This window comes from Lissotriton vulgaris, chromosome 1_1, assembly GCF_964263255.1.
Source record: "Lissotriton vulgaris chromosome 1_1, aLisVul1.2, whole genome shotgun sequence".
Taxonomy (NCBI): Eukaryota; Metazoa; Chordata; class Amphibia; order Caudata; family Salamandridae; genus Lissotriton; species Lissotriton vulgaris.
In genome coordinates, this window is record NC_141685.1 from 1,028,504,439 (window position 1) to 1,028,527,995 (window position 23,557).

Sequence of the window (23,557 nt, forward strand, 5' to 3'; positions counted from 1 at the left end):
GGGAAGGTATGTGCAGATGGTAGGGGGAGAGTCTATGGAAATAAGCCATCCTAGGGGGTGTGTATAGCCAGCTCTTACCTCCTTGCAGGAAAATCAGCCATTATGAATTTGGAAGAGTTGATGCACTCTGGGACCAAATAATGCCACACTCTACAGGATGTGGTCATAACTTTGAGAAGTTTCCCTGCTCTCATTGGTCAGAAGTGACCTCCTGCATGACCCAAAGAACTTGGAATAAGTATCTGAGAGAGGCAGAGCCCTCCAGATCTGCTGCTTGAAACTGAAGAGAAGCAGAAGGGTCTGTTGCGCTGAAGATTTTGAAGATCATTTCCAAAGGCCCGGACTCTGAGTTTGTGCTTTTTGCACCATTGGAAACTACAGCCCTGTGGATCAAACCTGTTTCACAAGGACTAAAAAGTGGACTCCCTGCAAGCTAAAGGTTAACAAAGCTCACCTGGACATCCCCACAAAGAATTCCAAGCCTAGAGTACCAGTGGATTTATAAGGGCTTTGTTCAAGTTGATTGCGGAATTGAAGTTTCACACTTTCAATGACCCTCTTGGAGATTCCAGAACTTTGGATTGTGTGTTGGATACTTTGGGACCCGCAAGCAGAACTTCAGGAAGGAGTTCTAACTGGACCCCGCCTGCTGAAGAAGGCGGCACAGCACAGTGGTGAGATTTTCCGGAACAATTGCCAAAGGTGTGTTCCTGTCAGAGAAAACAAAATGACTAAAAGGGGCATTGTTGGTTTCTAAGCACAAGAAAGTGACTAATTAAAAGAAAATTATATCTCTGGTTCGCTACAGTGGATTTTTTTCGTTTTGGTGTCATTTAAAAGATAAAAATATTACGTATTGTCATAAATTGGTGTTGGATTTTATTTTGTGTTGTGTCTTAATTATTTACTGAAATGGTGTTTTTAAATACTTTACAAACCTGTCTTTGAAGTTAAGCCTGTCTAGAGCAGCCAAACTACCAAGGGTTGAGCATAGGAATAATTTTCTAAGCTCTATGCTGAGTGCAACCATGTGTTAGTGACCTTATTGCCAGTGGCAGACCTACATTTGCCCCTACCAATACCCACTTTCCAACATTGACTCCAACCGGTTTTAAGTGCCACAGCAAGGGCAAACTAGAGCTGTTTACCGCAGGTGGCCGGGAAGGGGGAGAAGGAAATGACTGTCTGGAAAGGGCCTGGCCTCTGCCATCCCACTGCCCATGTACTATCACACAGTAGACTCCTGGGCCTGCTGCTATGCAATGGCTGCCTGGCACTGGCAAAAGTTGAGCACTCTTCTGAAACCACAAACATTTTGAAATGCCTAGTTGTCTTTCTTTTGGGGCTTTACACCAAAGGATTGAGCAGTGGCCAAGCGGCACCGCCTTGTCTCCCAAAAGCTTGACTTTCCACACCACAAACCTTGAAAGAATTTCCGAAAGATATAATCCGTGAAAAGCTCTGGACTGTGTTGAAGGCACAGAAAAAAAGAGAACTGGTGTCAACTTAAAGGTGGGGGAGCTTTATTAACATTGAAACAGAGCTGGTGCTCCCTAACATCAAGGGAGAAGTATGGAAGAGGGTTTGCCACACCAGTCAAGTACCTGAAAGAATATTCAAGAGGTGAGATTGAGGAATCTGCATGTAGAAATGTCCATCAGAACTATTGTTACATGTAAGTGACATTTTATTCTTCAGTAAGGTATCCTCTACAGAATCATAACCTTAGAACTGAATACAAAGCAGTGCCCGAACATGAGAATCAGGAAAATTGGTTGGGCTGATAAGGAAATAACATTACAAATAGACATTTGTCCCACCTGGGCATAAGCCCTAGTATCTGTATCTAAAAAAATATATGAATGAAAGTATGCATACAAAATATAGCGGCTTTTCAAAACTCCAGATGAGACCATTCTGAAATAGCACTGCCAATCTGTCTTGCCTCTGGTTTAGTGCACTCGTATGAGTACCAGAAGTGGACCATTCACCTTGGCATAATATAACTGAACGCATTCAGCTTCTTGCTTAGAGAGGGTTTGTTTATTACCCTGAGCACAGGAGACCAGCAACTGTCTTGTGAGTCTAATTGATTTAGGTAAATTTCATACTGTATTACAAAGCTCTTCTAACACTTAGAGAATGAAGACCACATTCTGCCAGAATTCAGGACTCTGAAAGAAAAGCTGGCAAAGAACTGGACTAGTTGAAATGGAAATCAGTAACAACTTTATGCAGAAAGGCAGGAACAGTTTCAAAGACATGCCTTTTATAGTGAAAAACAGTAATAGGCTCATCAATTGAAAGAGCCTGCAGCACACTAGCCCGCCTAGCCGAGGTTATTGCTACCAGACAGGCCGTCTTCCACAACAACAATTTCCCTAAATATTTATTCTCCCATAAATTGTACATAAAAGGTACCTTAAAGAAGGAAAACAAGCCACATGACTTCCCGTAGATAGTAACAGCAAACAAATGATTGCCAATAGAGCCATCCTGCAATCCTGCTTTGGCTTAGTGTGTCAAATATGGGGCCACAGCCTCTTCTGACACTTCAGAGGCTCGCAATGGTGGGCTTTACATCACATACAAAGCTTATCCATGTCTTGGAGAGGCATAAGCTTGTACAAACATCTGTCAAAATATCCATACACCCATGCAATTGCCAGGCAGTCAAATAAATCTTGCTTGGGTCATGATGTTAAATTCTGTTTTTACATCATGAAACAAGTCCAATCCAGATGAAAGTCTGCGGGTGATGCAACTGACATCATTGGAAAGTCTGGGTATCACATCTGCCTCAGTTAAAAGATAGAACCACCAGGATCACTGTGAATCCCAAATGAGTGAACTTCCTCATTGTAAAAGGTCTTGACAAGATTGTAGGAATGGGATTTAAAGATGTGCATGCCAATCAGCAGCACCCTCAATAGAGACTTCCAGTCTGGCCGTCTGGATATGTTGGGACAGCATTCTTTGTTTTCATTCCTAGCGAACAGATCAATGTGAGGCTCTCTCATAAAAATGGGATAGGAAGAAGCTCCCATTCATGCTCGTCTATGAAATACTCGCTCAAATTGCCCACCAGACATGTTCGGAGAATGTGGAATCATCAATTGCACATTGTGCCTAATCGTCCAAAGCCACAATTGCTGAGTTCTCTAAGTTCTCTAAACAGAACAATTCACATTGTCCCAACTAGTTTGTGACCCTAAAACATGCTTGTTGTTTTGTCTGCCTGCACAATATTCTCCTTGCTGCAGGGCCTCTTGGTTGCAAAAGTCCTCCAGTTAGGTACGCCAATCTGCTAGAGAGGTGTCTGTGGCCACTGTCACCTGATGGAGCACTGGTTCCAAAGGGTACTTGTGGTATCTTCTGCCCGCGGGAGAACCTTTACCCTCTTGCCCACCCCCTGTTAGGCTGACACCTTGGTTGACACCACTGTGACATCATTTAGAATGCACAGTGGTGAAGGTTCGAAGCAGAGCGTGTTTTGAGGGAAGGAGACTGACTGCGGCCAGCTGTGGCTGGGGTCTTGTTCCTAGTGACCTTAAAGAGATTAAAAAAGACTCTTGTTCAAGCTATACCTGTCTCCAATGTCCTGATTTATGACCGACTTTTTACTGGTGACGAGGACGGGATGTATAGCGAAATTAAGACCCCAACTCGCTGAATTTGTGAAAGAAAACCTTGTAGTCAAACTGCGAGCTGAAGGAATTGCAGGAAGATAAATTAAGCTTTGCAGCAGGTGTGAGTGCTCCACAGACCTTGAGAGGCACACTCGTCAAAGCGTGCTGAGAGAAAATCTCGGGCAGAAGCTACCAGGACCTACCTGCCGCTGGGTAATTGATCGCTCTCGCAGTGCACTGAACGGAACAGCCACCGCCAGTTCAGGGAGTGGAATCGGTAACAGTGAGAGGTGTGAGGAGCATTTTCGGGTGAAAGAGACACACAGGGAGCGCGGTTCCACTTCGGAAGTTCGTGCGGAGATAAAACTAAGTGACAGACTGGCATGGTTAGGAGCAGTGGGGCTGAGAGGCTTATCGGAGGTTGGGGCTCATGTTTATCGGCGGTGCTAGCAGTGGTGTGCGGAACCTCTGATCATTTCTTTACGAGGACTGACAGTGCGAGCGGAGGAGAAGCGCCGCACTAATCCAAGCTTTGGCGGTCCAGTGAGGAAATTGTCGACAGCGCAGCAGGGAGAGTGCGGAGGAGGCACGGGGAAGAAAATACTGGCCAGACCAACAGGGTTACAGAGTCTGTTGGTGTCATCGCAGGATGTGAATTTTAATCTTGGGCGAGCAGAAGACGGGCTGTATTGGGACAGAGCAAGTTATGACATGTATAAGCCCTGTGGCCTCTGAGCACGTCGCAGTGTTAGGCTTTGGTGTTAGGCCACTTTAGACTCGAAGGCCAGGGCCTCGCCTACAGGCGCGAGTGAACTCACCTGAGGAAAAGAGAAACGGGAACTCAAACACACAAAACGTTATAGAGCTTTTGCCTTTCCAGAGTAGATACCAAAATGCTGCAGTGCCACCTACTGGGGACTAGAGAGAAGCTGCTTTTGAAACATTGAATACTATCGCTTGCCACCAACCCTCATCTCAACGTATGTCTAGAAAGGTGGAAATGCTATAAGAGAAAAACTGTGGTGGGTTTTGTTGTATGTGGCATTCACTAGCAGTTGTCCTATAGCCTTCACACCCATCCCACCTGGAATTTTGAACAGCCATGCAGAATGTAACCCCTCCCCGTTCTTTTTACCAAACCCTGGGGAACCCACCCTCAAATGGAACAAATGGAAGAAAGTCTTCCAAAACTATGCGGTGGTGTGTGGGCCAAACTTAGGGCTTGAAAGGAAAGTTGCCCTTTTAATGCATTACCTAGGCGCAGAAGGACAAGAGGTGTTGGAGCATCTTCCAGATTTGAATGTGAATGATGCGAGGGGGTTGAATGAATTTGAGATAAGCCTGAAAAAACTAGATATACATTACCTCCCGAAGATAAGCCCCATTATTGAGTGTTATCATTTTGGGATGAGAGGGCAGAAAGAAGGTGAGACGATTGAAGAGTTTGTCTCTGATTTGCGTAAACTAGCAGCTACATGCAAGTTTGGGGGAGCATAAGGGAGGAGCTATGGTTAAAAGACAACCCACCCTTGGGGGAGGTGCTCATAGTAGCGAAACAGGTGGAACACATGATGCAGTGTGTAAATGAAATAAAGCAAGATGGTGAGAGCAAAGTCAAAGTGAATGAAGAGTCAGTAGAAGGGGAGAAGATTCTCGCAGTAAAAGAACAAAACAAAGAGCAGATGGAGGCGAGAGGGAGTTGGAGTTTTAAAGGAAACTGTTACCGGTGTGGGAAGCAAGGACACATGGCAAGTGACAGGGATTGTCCTGCCCTGAAGTCATTGAGCAATAAGTGTGGTAAGAGAGGACATTTCAGACAATGCTGCAGAAGTATTAGTAATTATAAAAAACAGGGTAGGGAAAGCTCCACGCGGACTTGTGATGAAATTGTATTGCAAGTACAGGGCGAGTCAGTTTGCAGTCCCAAGGATGAGATAACTGTGGAAGGAACTGTATGGAAGCAAAGTTTGATTCCTGTTCAAAGATCACAATCATATCTGCAGCGGAATTTGAGAGAGTGCCTAAGAACAAAATTATTCTAAAGAAAATGGATGTAAGACCAGGAGGGTATGGGGGGCAGCCCATAGGCATGAAAGGTTACTTTTGGGGTACTGTATGCTACAAAGACAGGGTAACGGCTACAAAGGTCTACGTGTCTAGAAAAGGGGATAACATTCTGGGGTGGCAAGCACAAAAGGAATTGGGCATATATCTTAATCCCAACAAGGATCCCCAGATACTAGTAGAGGAAGTGGGGAGAGCAAGAGTAGGGATAGAGGAGGAGTTCAAAGAGGTCTTTGCTGAGGACCTGGGTTTCCTAAGAAACTATTCCTATAAAATAAAGCTCAAGGAGAATGCCAAGCCCGTTGCAGCCTAGGTAAGAAACCTCCCCATTGCCATACAGGAAGCGGTGAAGGAAGAATTGGAGAGACTATGCAGATTGAAGGTGATAGAACCAATTGAAGCCACAGAGTGGTTGGCACCAATAGTCGCAGCCAAGAAGACAGATGGGTCTGTTCAGCTATGCATTGATCTTAGAGCGTTGAAAAGAAGGTCCCTGTGGACAAGTTCCCACTTCCAAATATCTCACAAATGATGTGCACGCTGGAGGGAGCGAAGATATTTACCACACTAGACCTAGCCTCAGCCTATCACCAGGTTACACTCCACCCTGACTCCCAAGAACTCACGGCGTTCATCACGCCCATGGGGGCGTTCAAATTTAAGAGGATGCCGTTCGGGCTGGTCTCTGCCTCGGCAGTGTTCCAAAGGATAATGAGTAACTTTCTCAGAGGCATTCCTGGGGTCATGTGCTACCAGGATGACGTGCTGGTTTTCGCTGAGAATGAGGCACAACATGTTTGTAGGTTAAGATAAGTACTGGAGAGATTCAAAAAACAGGGACTCACCGTAAAGAATGAGAAATGCAAGACTGGCTGTGTCGAAATAGATTTCCTGGGTCATAAAGTAACGGTAGAGGGAATTCGTCCGAAGACAGAGCTAGAAAACACTATCATCAACCTCTCTCCACCTAAGAACAAAGAGGAGATAAAATCATTCATGGGGATGTTAGAGTTTTATAGCAAGTTCGTACAAAACTTTGCTAGACGCACATTTGCCATACGCAACCTACTTAAGAAAGGAGCTGTCTTCGATTGGAGCGAGGAGTGCCAGAAGGAATTTGAAGACACAAAAAGGGCACTGACAGAAGCTCCGAGTCTCAAATCTTTTATACCAAGGTGGAAGACTGTGCTGACCACCGACGCAAGTTCGAAAGGACTGGGAGCAGTCCTCACGCAGATGGGCGAAAAAGGTGAGGAGACTATAGCGTTTGCGTCGAGATCGCTCTGCAAGGCCGAGGTAAACTTTTTGGTGATCGAGAAGGAAATATTGGCGGCACATTGGGCCATGGGCAAATTCAGAGACTTTGTGTGGGGAACGAGTTTTCACTTGAGGACAGATCGCAAGCCACTGGTTGAAGTATTCAGTAGGAAAGGGCAGGACTCCATTTCAAGCAGGATAAGACGTTGGGTGGTGAACCTCCAAGAGTACAAGTTCGATGTAGAATACGTGCCGGACAGAGAAACCTAGCAGCTGACTGTCTTTCACGCCTGGTGAAGGAGTCGAACAAAGATCTTATCGGCACAGAGGAGGAAAATGAGGATGAGAGGGAGATGCAGTCGGAAAATGTGTGTATTGTTACACAAGGAGCTATTGAAGAAGAAAGCTGGAAAGAGATTCTAAGAAACGATGTACTACTAAGTGAGGTTTGCGTGAAAACTAAGGGAGGTTAGAAAGACAGAGACAAACAAGATGAGGCACTAAGACCGTTTTGGATGGCCAGGAATGAATTATCAGTCATCGAAGACTGTCTGTTCAGGGGCACGAGATTGGTTCCACCTGAGACCTTAAGAAACCGCCTAGTCAACCTGGCACACGAAGGGCACTTGGGGATAACCAAAACAAAGCAAAGGTTGCGTGCAGACTATTGCTGGCCCAGCATGGACATTGAGATTGAGAGGGAAGTGAGAGACTGCATACCGTGCTCCACCATTGACAAGATTCTAAAACACCACACACCTCCAATGTAGTGCAGGGAACTCCCTGTAGGTCCATGGGTGGATGTGTCGTTAGACATAGTGGGCCCACTAACAGGTAAACATCGGACACCTTACATCCTGGTGCTCGTAGATTTGTACTCAAGGTGGCCGGAGATAAAATTTGTGTCAGAAATCACAACTAGGATGGTAATTGATTTCTTACAAGCAGTGTTCCTCATGGAAGGGTTACCCAGTACCTTATTAACTGACAATGGCGTGCAACTCTGTCGGCATCTTTTAACGTCCAGTGAATGCAAACGTTGCTCTGCTGGAGATTGAGGATTGGCGAAGAAAGTTTTTAAGAACACTGGCTCATTGAGGTGAAAGTCAGATGGCACCTTAGGCATGAAAGCCGGATTGGTGCGAATCACAACACAGTCCGATTTGAATTGAAGAAAAGGAGGTTTAATGGTAAAGGCGTGGATATCACTCACGCGACCTGAAGAGGTCAAAGCAAGAAGAAGGGCCACCTTCCAGGTCAAAAGTTTTAAATCTGCTTTGTGGATGGGCTCAAATGGTGCCTTCATCAATTGCGCCAAAACAACATTGTGATGCCAGGTAGGAGGAGGACGCCGAATGGGCGGGAACTTCCGGAACAGCTCCTTGAAGAATTGGCGAATGACTCTGGAAGAGCAGAGAGAGGAAGACCCGTCCTGCCGGAAACAAGAGATTGCCGCCAGGAAAACTTTCAAAGTGGAGTGGGAAAGTCCTGATTGAGCCAGCGGGAGAAAGAATGGCAGAAGCTGAGCCGGAGTGGAATGGACGGGATGGATGTTGGCAGCTGCGCACCAGTGACAGAATCTTTTCCACTTTAGCTTGTAATTCTTTACTGTAGACGGAGCTCTCGCATTGGCAAGAACGTCTCTGCATGCTGGCGAAATATTCAAATGGGCAAATTCAAGGTGCTCAGGTTCCAGGCTGATAATTTGAGAGAGGAGAGGTCCGGATGACAGATCTGACCCTCGTCCATCGTGAGGAGATCCGCTCGAGGATGAAGGAGGATGGGTTTGCACTGTGAGAGAAGCAGCAGTTCCGAGAACCACGCTTGTCGAGGCTATCTGGGAGCGATTAGGAGAATGTGGCACAGCTATCTCCGCATCTTCCACAACACTCGAGGAGCTAGTGGAATCGGCGGAAAAGCGTAGGCGAATAGATCGCACCAGTCCATCAAAAGGGCATTCCCAGACGACTCTCGATGGGGAAGCCAGCTTGCAAAGGACGGGCATTTCCGGTTCACAGGGCTCGCAAAAAGATCCATGTTCGGATGACCCCACAGCCGAAAGATAAAGTCCAGAGTCGGCTGATGCAACTCTCACTCGTGGGTCCAGGCCGCGGACCTGCTGAGGGAATCCGCCAGGATGTTGGAAATGCCTGGAAGGTGAACCGCTGGCAGGGTAATATGGTGATGAATTGCCCAGTCCCAGATACTCTGTGCCAGTTGAGAGAAGAGCGGTGATTTGGTGCCGCCCTGCTTGTTCACATAGTGCATACTGGTGGTATTGTCGGTCTGAATGAGCACTGCTTCCCCCTGGAGCAGAAACATTTGAGGGCCAAGAAGATGGCCATCAGCTCCAGCCTGTTGATGTGCCAGGAACATTGAGACAGAGTCCATTTGCCCTTTATGGATAGCCCCTGAAGATGTGCGCCCCAGCCTTCCAAGGAGGCATCCGTGGAAGGACGAGTTCCGGAGCGATGGTGAGAAAGGAAGTACCGGCAGCGATGTTCAACAGCTGAGCCCACCATTGAAGAGCGGATCACATCCGATCGGTCACCCTGATCAGATTGTTGAAAGAGCTTGTGACCTGATGCCACTGCTTGTCCAATTCCTCCTGAATGGGACGACTCTTGAGCCTGCAATTTGGGATCAGGGAGATGCAGGAGGATGCCATCCCAAGAAAGGATTTCAACACACAAACTGAAACGGACCCTTTTGAAAGGAGGAGAGCCACCATGCGTAGAATCCGCAGCTGACATTCCTGAGACACGAAAGCTTTTGCCAGTGAAGTATTCAGAGTGGCGCCCAGAAAAGTCCTGCAAGGAGCGCGAAAGACCTGAGACTTCTCGGTGTTGATGGAGAGACCGAGGGAGTGAAACAAAGTCTGACAGAACCGAGTATATAAAAACGCCTGATGGCGGGATTGTGACTTCATGAGACAGTCGTCCAGGTAGGTAAAAATTTGAACACCCTTCTAACTTAGGTAAGCCACCACTGGGGCCAGGACCTTCGTGAAGACGCGAGGGGCGGAGCGAAGGCCGAAAGGCAGAACCCTGAACTGAAAGCCTATGTGCCCCACTCGAAAGCGCAAATATTTCCGATGTCTGGGAAGTATTGGCACATGGAAATACGATTCTTGGAGATCGATGGTGGTCATGAAGTCGTCCTTCAAGAGAAAGCGGAGAACCTCCGCGAGAGTGAGCATGCGGAAGGATTGGCACTTTAGATATTTGTTCAGGTCTCGCAGATCGAGGATTGGACTCCAGTCGCCGGATTTTTTGAGGACGAGGAAAAACCGGGAATAAAATCCCATCCCCTTCTGAGACTTTGGAACCACTTCGATGGCACCCTTCTGAATTATGAGTTGAATCTGTAGAATAAGCTCTTTGAGGTGAGCCGGAGGTGGACCAGTTGGAGGAGTGTATGGAGGGAATTTGACAAACTCCAAAGCATGGCACTTTGAAACAATGTCTAGCACCCAACGGTCCGAGGTGATTGAAGACCATTTGGAGTAGAAAAGGGAGACTCGACCTCCAACTTTGAGTGGGGAAGGCAAGTCATGGCTTCTTAGAAGCGGATCCTCTGTAGGAAGATTTTCCTTTGTAATATTTTGAAGGCTGCTGCCGATAGGACTGCTGGGACTGGGAAGAATACCTTTGATTTCCTTGGCAGTAGGAACGGTACTGGGTGGATCCGCCGCGAAAACAAGAAGTGGTGCCGCGTCCGCGCGCACCACGAAAAGGTGGCTTGCAAAATTGTAAAGTGCCCAGAGCACGAGCCGTCTCGGTGTCCTTTTTTATAGTTTGCAGGGCATCGTCCACGTTTTGGCCAAAGAGCGATTTGCCGTCATAGGGCATGTCGTGGATTTTTGACTGAACTTCTTGGTGAAACGAGGTGGAATGAAGCCAACCCTGCCGACGTAAGACGGCGGCCCCCACAAGCTGCTGAAAACCAGTGCATGCAATGTCCACAGAGCAGTCGATAATTTCTGAGGACGCTCTCTCTCCCTCCTGAAGAATTTTGAGAGCCTCTGCTCTGGAGGGCTCAGGAATGAGGTCGATAAAAGAAGACATATTGGACCACATCTGGCGGTTGTAGTGTCCCAGAATGGCCAGACAATTTGCAGGTCTCACGGTGGTAGAAGCCATAGTGGAAAACATACGGCCAATGGCGTCAAGCCAACGTCCTTCACGGTCTGGAGGAGTGGTAATAGGGGATGACGGATTCCTGGAAGGACGCTGCGCGGCCTGGGTGATCACGGAATCAGGTATAGGCTGCGACACCAAGCAAGCTGGTGAACCCTGGGGTGCTCTATATTTCTTCTCCAAACGAGGAAGAAGTGCCGGAAGCGTATTTGGCGTCTGCATCAATTTGACTCCTTCGTTCCAAATAAAGCACCTGTTTGAAGGGCTGACTCAGTCAGAAGTCATAAAGAAAGCAGTCCTCGTCCTTCGTGACCATAGGAAGCTTAAAACGCTTTGCCGTTCGTTCCATAAGCTGATGAAAACTAGCTATGTTCACAGGAGGGGAATCGCCCGGTTCCGAAGGAGGCGGATACAGCGTCTGGACCTGATAGTCGTCCCAATCTGCCATGTTACTATCATCATCAGCAACTTCGCCCTCCTCTCTGTCTGGGCGAACGTCATCATCCTCATAGACAGTTGCATGTACTTGAATGAAGGTTGATGGGGCAGAAGACACAGCAGGCTCTGGCAGTGATGCAGTGGGAGGAGCCACTGTAGTTACAGGCACCGTTGGTTGAGGAGACCCCTGATGAAACGGTGGAAAACGTCTATTGTAATGCTCCAGCATATATTGGAGATTTGAAATGAGTGAAAGGGGTATTTGAGCTGCCAGAACCTGAACAGAAGGTTCCTCCTCCTGGAAATAAGAATCTTCCTGTTCATCCTTTTAATCCTGGCATTTAATGATGAGCTCCATCTGAACCTGAGTCCAGCTCCGAACCTGTGGCAAAGAGAGGTGACGGAGGCTGAGGGTGACTCAGAAGTGAAAGCTGTTCCAGAGGCACTTGTCGTCGCTGGTGCAGAGGTTCAACCATTGGAGGCCCAGAAGCGGATGAAAAAAATGGCACCAGAGGCAAAGATGCAAAGGAAGACGTCGACGACGACATCAGCGTTGACGGGACAATTACAGTCGACGGAACCGTTGACGAAGCCATCGTTGAAGCCGTTGACGGCAAGACCACAGCCGCTGATGAAGCCGCCGTAGACGGAGCTGTAGTCGATGGAGCTGACGTCGCCGGAGCTGCTGTCGACGAGACGACCGTCGATGGAGCCGACGTCGATGGAGCCGTCGTCGACGGAGCACCCACCGACGAAGAGGCTTCCTTGACTGCATCGTCGACGAGGATTTTGACGTCGACGAGAACTTCTTCTTCAATGTCAACGAGGAGATGGGAATCGCCAACAATACTGATTTAAAGCTGACGCAGACCATCGTCGACACTGAGGACAAAGACGCAGCCGCCATCGACGAACCACTGGCACAAGTCGTCTTCATTGTCGTCCTCAGTGCACTGGAGACGGCAGATTTCATCATCGGAATGACCGTCGACGAGCCCGTCGACGATTTAGCATGCTTTTTAGAGGAAACATACGCAGAAGGAGCTGAGAGCGCCAGAAAGTCAGATCTCGAGGGCGCAGGCGTAGCAGGAGGAGGTGGAGACACAACAGGAGTCTTCTGGAGAGGAAGCTTCCTCTTCTTCAGATAAGGAGATGGCAACTCCTGAGCACTGCTACGCTTTGAAGTAGCTCTGGACACACCTGACGTAAGGCTTTCTGCATCAGAGAGAGGTGAATCCTTATCCTTCAACCTCTGCAACCACAGGAGAAGACGCCCCTCCCTGTCCTTAAGGGTCTTGGTTGAAAATGTCCTGCAGATTTTACATTTGCCTAACAGCAATCTATTCCTGCTCCATTCAACCGGAACTCATGATAGTGTTGTCATTTTACTCCTGGAGATCTTTTACCACTTGGGGCCAGATGTAGGAAGGCTATTAACGAATTTCGGCCGTTACGACCGGTAATAGGCTTTTCTGATGTAGGTGGCCAATTTACAGATTCAGTAAATACCAAATTATCATTTACCGATTCGGTATTTACCGAATCTGTAAATGATATGTAGGAAGCACTTTGAAGAGTGCTTCTGTGCTTTAAGGATTCGTTATTTACCACCAACTATTAGTTGGTGGTAAATAACGAATACCTTTGTAAATGCAAATATGTGCATTTACACCAGTGCCATGTGGCAGACATACATGCCCTTAGGGCATGTATGTGTGCCACATGTGCACACAAGCACTATTCAGGGGTGCAACAGGGTGTCAATGTGACACCCTGCCACCCTTGACTCTTTCCCCATTTTGCAGAATTGCTATTTACCGATTTGGTATTGCCAATCATTCCTATGGGCCTCCAGTCCCATAGAAATGAATGGCAATTACTGAATCGATAAATACCGATTCGGTAAATACCGAATCTTAACGATTCGGTAATTTTGACTGATTTTTTAGGTACATAGCATTTACCGATTCGAAAATACAGAATCTGTAAAATTCGGTATTTTCGAATCGGTAAATTTCATTTACCTACATCTAGCCCTTAGTCCCTTATTAAAACTTTACTGTTAAATTCTGATATATGCGATAACGTCTGTTGCTGCACATATCAGAATTAAGGGTACTGCAATAAAATAGCATCCCCTGGATACATTTCACCAAGTCCAACCAGCTGCTATATACTTGAATAAAATGGCACTGATTGGAGCAAGTGTTACTGTTACACTTGTACATCTTGGAAAGCTGTCCTGTGCTAAGTGTATTCTGGTCATCTGTTCTGTGAGGTGTCTGGAATCTCCTGGACTTTGTCCTGTGCTCTGAATATCCAGCAAATTCGCACATGTTCTTAGTTCTGGATGTCTATCATGTGCTTTGAAATGCCTAGATGTCTTGTGGTCTCTCAATATCATGGATGTTTCTCCTTTGCTCTGAATATCCTAAAGGTTGTTGTGTACACTAGGTGTTTGGAAAACACATCATCTGCTCTTATATCCTGGATGTCGGCTATGTGCTCTAGATATTCTGAATGTCAAGCATGTGCTTTGAGTCTCCTGGATGTCTGTTGTGTGCTATGGACATAATGGATGTTTGCCATGCGCTTTGAGTCTCATCAATGTTGGTCATGTGCCTTAGGTATCTTGGATGTATGCCATGAGATCACAAAAAAATTTGTCAATTCACAACTTATGACCTACCTGGAAGGAGCAAATATTCTACACCCTAATCAATCTGGTTTTTAGGCCACAGCATTCCACGGCATAAGATCTCCTGTACACGGCTGAATCCCTTAAAGCCACCATGGACCAGAAAAGAAACGCTGTGTTGGTCCTATTGGTTCTATCATCCGCTTTCGATACGTTCTCACATGACATTCTCCTTGACCGCCTCGAATCCTATGGTATTACTCATCTTGCCCTGTCTTGGTTAAGATTGTTCCTTCAAAACCGTAGGTAAGTCATCACCCTTGGACAATACCAGTCAGCAGAAAAGCCTCTGCTCTCTGGGGTCCCACAATGGTCCTTTCTAAGTCCAATGCTTTTTAATATCTATATGGCCCCATTGATCAGCTTGATATCATCTTTTAACATCGTGACCATCTCATAGGCGGACGATACGCAGCTAATCCTGGTCTTAGACAAAAACACCACATTAGCCGAGGAAAACCTCTGTCAATGTCTCACAGCAGTTTTTCATTGAATGAAAGGCAATCATCTGAGATGCAACTCAGATAAAACTGAAATCATGCAGTTGGGGAGAGGGAATGATTTCGGCTCCAGTCTATGGTGTCCGGCAGACACCCCCACCCCCGAACACAGTAACGGCAGCCAGAAACTTGGGGGTCAGATTTGACGCAGCCCTGTCTTTCCCCCAGAAATCGCTATCTGTGGCAGGTACTTGCTTCCAACTGATCAAATCACTAAAAATGTTTTTCGATCTCCTCCCCATCTCGGCGAGGCAGACAATTAGTCCTACATAAACTTCAAATGGTCCAACATGCGGGGGCACAACTAGTACTAAAATGGCCTAGAAAATCATCTGCATCAGCTGCTCTGGAACCGCAAAAGAATCCTGTTCAAAATCTTGATAATCACCTTAAGAAGTTTCCACTCCTCAAGCCCCCAGTACCTCTGATCCAGGTTCATTCGCTATTCTCCATGCCGCAACCTCAGATCATCCAATGCAAATCTATTTAAACCTCTAGCTTTCAGATGTATCTCAAAAGGGGGAAAATCTACTGCAGTGTTAGGCACCAAAGCCCGGAACCAACTCCCTAGTAACCTCCGTCTCATTCAAACAGAAACCCTATTTAGGAAGACCCTGAAAACCTAGATTTTCACGGCCCCGGATGCACTATGTAGAGCACTCATTCTTTCCAGTTCACAATCACCCTGCCCGCCATTTCGGTCCGCTATAGCGCCATGATACTCCCCGGAGTGACAGTTTGCGCTCTACAAATACCTTCTAACATAACATAACATAACATAACATAACATAACATAACATAACATAACATAACATAACATAACATATGCTTTGCATCTCTTGGATACCTGTTGTTTTGTTTGAGTAACTTGGATGGCTTTGTGAGTTCTAAATATCCTGAACCTTCACCCTGTGGTCGGTGTATCCTGAATATCAGTTGTTTGCTTTGGTAAACAGACAAAATATCGACTACAAAATATCGAATGGACATAATATCGAGTACAAAATATAGGCTATACAGAATATCGAATGGACAGAATATAGACATCAAAAATATCGTTTTGAAGGTAAGTAATGTAATATCGAATTTTAAAATATAGATAGTCAAAATATCGAAGTACATAATATAGGTTAAGAAAAATATCGAACTTTTAATAATATCGAATTTTTTATAGTGTATTTTATGTGTTAAAAGTGTTTATTTATGTTATAATGTAATTTAAATAATAAATTTAATGTTATTTAAATTTTGCGTAATATAATTCTGTAGCGGGTTGTGGGTTTATAGGGGAATAGGGTGGGAAGTAATTTAATTATAATTAATTAAATATGTAAATTTATTTATTGGTATTTGTTTATAATTAATTGTTAATTAATTTTTATTTAGTAATTATTAAATTTTAATTGCCAATTAATTTTATTTAATTGATTAATTGATAATTATGTTAATTTAACTAATTTAATTTCTGTAGCAGGTTGTGGGTTTATAGGGGAGTAGGGTGGGAAGTAATTTAATTATAATTAATTAAATATGTTAATTTATGTAGTGTAATTTAATTATAATTAAATATGTAAATATATTTATTGGTATTTGTTTATAATTAATTGTTAATTAATTTTATCTAATAATTGATTACATTTTAATTGCCAATTAATTTTATTTAATTGATTAATTGATAATGATGTTAATTTAACTAATTTAATTTCTGTAGTGGGTTGTGGGTTTATAGGGGAGTAGGGTGGGAAGTAATTTAATTATAATTAATTAAATATGTAAATTTATTTATTGGTATTTTTTTATAATTAATTGTTAATTAATTTTTATTTAGTAATTATTACATTTTAATTGCCAATTAATTATAATTAATTAAATATGTTAATTTATGTAGTGTAATTTTGTTATAATTAATTAAATATGTTAATTTATTTATTGGTATTTGTTTATAATTAATTGTTCAATTATATTTTTGGGTAATTAATTACATTTTAAATGCCAAATAATTTTATTTAATTGATTAATTGATAATTATGTTAATTTAAGTAATGTAATTTCTGTAGCGGGTTGTGGGTTCATATGGGAATAGGGTGGGAAGTAATTTAATTATAACTAATTACATATGTTAATTTTTTTGTGTATTTATTAGATTTTAATTGTTAAGTAACTGTTTAATTACTAATTCATTAATTGTTAATTTGTAATTAATTAGTGTTAATAGATAATTAATTGTAATGATTAAATTAAATTAGTATTTGTAATTAATTAATTATTATATTATATTAAAGTGGTAATTACTTTTAATTACATTTTTTATAGATAATAATATATATATCTTTTAAAATAATATATGAAGTATCTACTTTCTCTACTGTTGCACTCACTGGAGTGGGAATAGTAATTTTTACCCCTACGCTATCCAACGCTTTCCCTACTGTTGCACTTTCTGGAGTGGGAAAAGTAATTTTAACCCCTACGCTATCCAACGCTTTCCCTACTGTTGCACTCTTTGGAGTGGGAATAGTAATTTGCACCCCTACGCTATCCAACGTTTTCCCTACTGTTGCACTCCCTGGAGTGGGAATAGTAAGTTTTACCCCTACGCTATCCAACGCTTTCCTTACTGTTGCACTCTCTGGAGTGGGAATAGTAATTTGTACCCCTACGCTATCCAACGCTTTTCCTACTGTTGCACTCTCTGGAGTGGGAATAGTAAGTTTTACCCCTACGCTATCCAACCCTTTCCCTACTGTTGCACTCTCTGGAGTGGGAATAGTAATTTTTACCCCTATGCTATCCAACGCTTTCTCTACTGTTGCACTCTCTGGAGTGTGAATAGTAATTTTTACCTCTACGCTATCCAAAGCTTTCCCTACTGTTGCACTCTGTGGAGTGGAAATAGTAATTTTTACCCCTACGCTATCCAATGCTTTCCCTACTGTTGCACTCTCTGGAGTGGGAATAGTAATTTTTACCCCCATGCTATCCAACGCTTTCCCTACTGTTGCACTCTCTGGAGTGGGAATAGTAATTTTAACCCCTACGCTATCCAACGCTTTCCCTACTGTTGCACTCTCTGGAGTGAGAATAGTAATTTTTACCCCTACGCTATCCAACCCTTTCCCTACTGTTGCACTCTCTGGAGTGGGAATAGTAATTTTTACCCCTACGCTATCCAACCCTTTCCCTACTGTTGAACTCTCTGGAGTGGGAATAGTAAGTTTTACCCCTACGCTATCCAACCCTTTCCCTACTTTTGCACTCTCTGGAGTGGGAATAGTAATTTTTACCCCTACGCTATCCAACGCTTTCCCTACTGTTACACTCTCTGGAGTGGGAATAGTAATTTTTACCTCTACGCTATCCAACGCCTTATCTACTGTTGCACTCTCTGGAGTGGGAATAGTAAGTTTTACCCCTACGCTATCCAACTCTTTCCCTACTGTTACACTCTCTGGAGTGGGAATAGTAATTTTTACCCCTACGCTATCCAACCCTTTTCCTATTGTTGCACTCTCTGGAGTGGGAATAGTAATTTTTACCCCAACGCTATCCAACTCTTTCCCTACTGTTGAACTCACTGGAGTGGGAATAGTAAGTTTGACCCCTACGCTATCCAACCCTTTCCCTACTGTTGCACTCTCTGGAGTGGGAATAGTAATTTTTACCCCTACGCTATTATTATTATTATTATTATTATTATTATTATTATTATTATTATATTCTTATATAGCGCCAGATTCGACCCCCGAAGGGGTATCTCCGCGCTTGCCTTGGGAACCCGTCCTGGCTTTTCCCTGTGAGATAGCCCCTACAGGGCATCCCCAAGGTGAAAGCCAGGCATCCCGCCGCGGGGGGCCGTTGTGGAGATTAAGCAAGCTTAATGCCCAGAGTTGCAGAGTGTGAACCCATGATTAGGTCAGGCACCGAAGCGAGAATTATCGAGTCAATGGACATTTGAGCTTAAGACCCTGCCGCGTCGGGAATTGAACCCTGGTCCCGGGTCTGTCCTGTGCTCAGGGTCTGCCTGCTCTAACCAGTGAGCTACACTTCTCCGCTATCCAACGCTTTCTCTACTGTTACACTCTCTGGAGTGGGAATAGTAATTTTTACCTCTACGCTATCCAACGCCTTATCTACTGTTGCACTCTCTGGATTGGGAATAGTAATTTTATACTTCCGCTATCCTACGGTAATAATATTGGATATATTTTAATTATATTATGTTACTATATATATATATGTTTTAACAAATATGATTGTAAATTTTTTTATAACTTTCATTATTTAAATATTATAATGTAATTTAAGTATTTTTAAGTATATTTTTGTAAATAATTTTTACTATTCATTTAATTTAACATTGTTTTTAATAAAGTCGATATTTTTACAAACGATATTTTTGTAAACGATATTTTTTACTCGATATTTTTGTACTTACCTGTTTGTAGATACAAAGTCGATATTCTGTCTGTCGATATTTTGTCGTCGATATTTTTGGTACTCGATATTATGTCCCTCGATATTATGTCAGTGATCCGTTTGCTTTGAATAAACCAAATGCTTGTCAAATGCTTTTTTTGGCAGTCCCCCTGTGCTTTTTCTACACATTGAGTCCCAGATGTACGACCATTTTTTTCAGTCACAAAAGGGAAATCAACCCGTTTGTGACCGCAAAAAAACGGTGATGGTATGTGCAAACGCTATTTTGCAAGTCACTGACTCATTGAGGCATGCAATTTGCAGTCCTATTGGGAATCGCAAATAGTGTCTGAGACACTCATTTAGCGAGTTGCAAATTGTGAGTCGCAATTCTGCGCAATTTGCGACTCACTAAACTGAATGGTCGTACATCTGGCCTCAATTCGGACAGCTATACATGATGTCACCATAACAGCAGGCTGCACCATTCATATCCCCGGTGCAGTAAGTACCTCTTTATATATGTCATTTCAGGATAGAAGAAATCATACTCACAAGAAAGGAACAGAGGAAGATGAAGGAGACAAAGTAAAAATAAGCAAACTCGTTTCCACACTCTTCCTCTCGGATACCAGACCGAGGGTCACAGGCCTTCCCACCAAGACACGAGAGCATGATGTCATGCCACCCTTCTCCTGTGGCACTCCTGTTTAGGGATGAAAAAAACAAAAACAATATTTTAGAATGGGCATTCGCATAGCCCACTCTGTAACAGAAACATGGTCATTGTACTGCCTCCACCACAATTATGGCAGAATATGTGAACTGTCTTTTCAATAATAACGCCACATTATGCAAACTACCTGCACCCAATAATGGCAGGTTGTGTGTAATGTCTTCTTATTAACAATGCCATAGTGTGTGTACTGCAACCCCTCATCAATGGCAGACAGTGTGAAATGATTGTGGATAAATATGTTAGGTTATGTACATACATATCTTTTGATCAACACTGTAGTTTCATTCTGTTCCCTCCCCGCTCCCGCCTCCCAGCTGATCCGCCCACCCGCGCACTTGGCCTTTATATGGCGACCGTGCGACACAGGTGAGTGTGACCCACTTGTGGGACACCCCTGCGCCGCACGGCCACCAGCTGCTGCGTGTGCCCCTCAGCCCGTCCCTGCCTCGCTGCCGGCCGACTCGGTTGTCATTTGTTTTGTTTTTGTTTTGACCTTCATTTGTGCTTGCTAAATTGTTTCCTTGTTTCCTTGCCCGTGTTAGCGTTTTCTTCTGTTTTTTCTGTATTTTTCTTTTTCTCAGCTTGTGTCCTTCCTGTTTGCCCGCCTACCCTCGCCGCCCTCCGTCTTCCCTCCCCGCTTCCCGCCACCACCGCAAGCCCCGCCCCTTTTTTCATTCTGTTCCCTCCCCGCTCCCGCCTCCCAGCTGATCCGCCCACCCGCGCACTTCGCCTTTATATGGCGACCGTGCGAACGCGCAGCGGTCACGCGCAGCGGGCGCGCCGATTGTGCGCCGAAGGCGCGCCAAAGGTAAGCCCGTCTGCGCCCGTCCGCGACCGGACCGCGCCCAGCGCCAGGACCCCTGGCCCCCGAAGACCCCGACCGACCCGCCTGACGTACTCCGCCGCCACCCTCATCGCTCTCAACTCCGGCCGACTCCCAGAATGCCTTCAAGCCACACCACGACGCACCCACGGACCTTTCAGCTGCCACGCCTGCAAGTTCACCTGCATCCGGACCTGCCCCGCACCAGCACCCGCCAAGCCGAACACCAGCAGCACCCACCTCAAGTGCATCCTGCTCAACACCCGCTCCGTCCACAGACACGCCATCGAACTCTGGAACCTCCTAGACGCCACAGCCCCTGACGTCGCCTTCCTCACGGAGACCTGGATGAACGCCTCCTCAGCTCCCGACATCGCCATCGCTATCCCAGAGGGCTACAAGATCGTCCGGAAGGACCGCAACGCCAACCAGATGGGAGGAGGCATCGCCATAATCCACAAGAACACCATCCGTCTCACGACCAGCACCGACAACACCCTGACCACCGCCGAACACCTGCACTTCCAGATCCACACCAACCCGAACACCACCCTCAGAGGCACCCTGATCTACCGACCCCCTGGACCACGCACACAATTCAGCGAGGACATCGCCGACTTCGTCAGCCCGCTTGCCCTCCCCTCCTCTGACTACATCCTCCTGGGGGACCTCAACTTCCACCTGGAGAACAACAACGACCGCAACACCACCACCCTACTGGACAACCTCGCCAACCTGGGACTCAAGCAACTGGTGTCCACCCCCACCCACCTCGCCGGACACACACTCGACGCAGTCTTCTCATCCAGCACAGACATCGACTTCAGCCACGCCACAGAGCTTCAATGGACGGACCACAGCTGCGTCCACTTCACCTTCAAGAGAACGACGATCCACCACCACCAGCAACAGGCCGCCCGCAGAAACTGGAACAAGATCACAGCAGACCAGCTCGCCACCTCCCTGAGCCAGCACCCTCCTGCCAGCTCAGCGGACCCCAGCCAGGCCGCCGACAACCTCACGAATTGGATCACCATCTGCGCGGACGAGCTCGCCCCGCTGAGGACCCCGCCCAGCAGACCCGGCAGCAAGAAAGCCCCTTGGTTCACCGACGAACTCAAGAGCTCCAAGAAGAACTGCCGAGCCCTCGAGAAAGTCTGGAGAAGGGAACCTACACCGGACAACAGGACCTCCTTCAAGCTTGCCACCCGGAAGCACCACCAGCTGATCCGCGCCGCCAAGAAAACAGCATTCAAGGAATGGTTGGACAACAACACACACAACTGCAAGGAACTCTTTAACATCGTGAAAGAGCTCTCCAACCCCAGCGCAGGAAACAACGACATCACCCCATCGCAAGACCTCTGCAACTCCCTCGCTTCATACTTCCACAACAAGATCGCGGACATACACAACAGCTTCAACAACCATCCAACGCACACCATGACCGAACAATCACCCCCCACCACCACCCTCCACGCCTGGACCCCGATCAGCACCGAAGACACCATCCGCACGATGAACTCCATCCACTCCGGATCACCGACCGACCCCTGCCCTCACCACGTCTTCAACAAGGCCGACGCTGTCATCGCACCCCACCTGCGAGACATCATCAACACATCCTTCGACACCGCCACCTTCCCTGAGAGCTGGAAACACGCCGAACTCAGCGCTCTACTCAAGAAACCAACAGCGGACCCCACCGAACTCAAGAACTACCGCCCCATCTCGCTTCTCCCGTTTCCAGCCAAAGTCATCGAGAAGACCGTCAACAAGCAGATGGCCGCCTTCCTCGAGACAAACGGATCCCTCGACCCCTCACAGTCCGGCTTCCGAGCCAATCACAGCACCGAGACCGCCCTCATCGCCGCCACCGATGACATCCGAGCCCTGATGGACAATGGAGAAACAGCAGCCCTCATCCTCCTAGACCTCTCCGCGGCCTTCGACACGGTCTGCCACCGCACCCTAGTACAGCGCCTCAGCAACATCGGAATCCAGGACAAGGCGCTGGAATGGATCATCTCCTTCCTCGACGGAAGAACACAGAGAGTCCGCCTACCACCGTACAAGTCAGAGGCCTCCGAAGTCATCTGCGGCGTCCCTCAAGGATCATCTCTGAGCCCCACTCTCTTCAACGTCTACATGAGCCCCCTCGCGGCCATCGTACGCAAACACAACCTCAGCATAATCTCCTACGCCGACGACACCCAGCTGATCCTCTCCCTGACCAATGACCCCGCCTCCGCCAGAGCCAACCTGCACGAGGGGATGAGAGAGGTAGCCGAGTGGATGACGACCAGCCGCCTGAAGCTGAACGCGGACAAGACGGAGGTCCTCATCCTGGGCTCTTCCCCCTCCGCCTGGGACGACTCCTGGTGGCCTCCCGCCCTGGGCACCGCACCCAAACCGACAGACCATGCACGCAACCTGGGCTTCATCCTGGACTCCTCCCTCTCCATGACCAGACAAGTCAACAACGTCTCCTCGGCGTGCTTCAACATCCTACGCATGCTACGGAAGATTTTCCGGTGGATCCCCACCGAGACCAGGAAGACCGTCACCCAGGCCCTCGTCACCAGCCGACTGGACTACGGCAACGCCCTCTACGCCGGTACCACCGCCAAGCTCCAGAAGAGACTCCAGTGGATCCAGAACGCCTCAGCCAGACTCATCCTCGACATCCCACGAACCAGCCACATCACCGGACATCTGAGAGACCTTCACTGGCTACCCGTCAACAAGAGAATCACCTTCCGCCTCCTCACCCACGCACACAAAGCCCTACACGACCAGGGCCCGAGCTACCTCAACAGCCGGATCAACTTCTACGCACCCAAACGCCACCTCC

The 23,557-nt window shown here is 46.4% G+C and overlaps 1 protein-coding gene across 14 annotated transcripts in view; it reads right to left on the reverse strand.

Annotated features, from left to right (window-relative positions):
- Nucleotides 1-23,557, reverse strand: part of CACNA1A (calcium voltage-gated channel subunit alpha1 A) — a 1,308,076-nt gene that overhangs the window by 333,367 nt on the left and 951,152 nt on the right. For all 14 annotated transcript variants that reach the window (XM_086961990.1, XM_086962030.1, XM_086962039.1 and 11 more), the window contains one exon: nt 19,697-19,847. In XM_086961990.1, the coding sequence (XP_086818116.1) occupies nt 19,697-19,847 (151 nt within the window). The remainder of the gene's footprint in view (nt 1-19,696; nt 19,848-23,557) is intronic.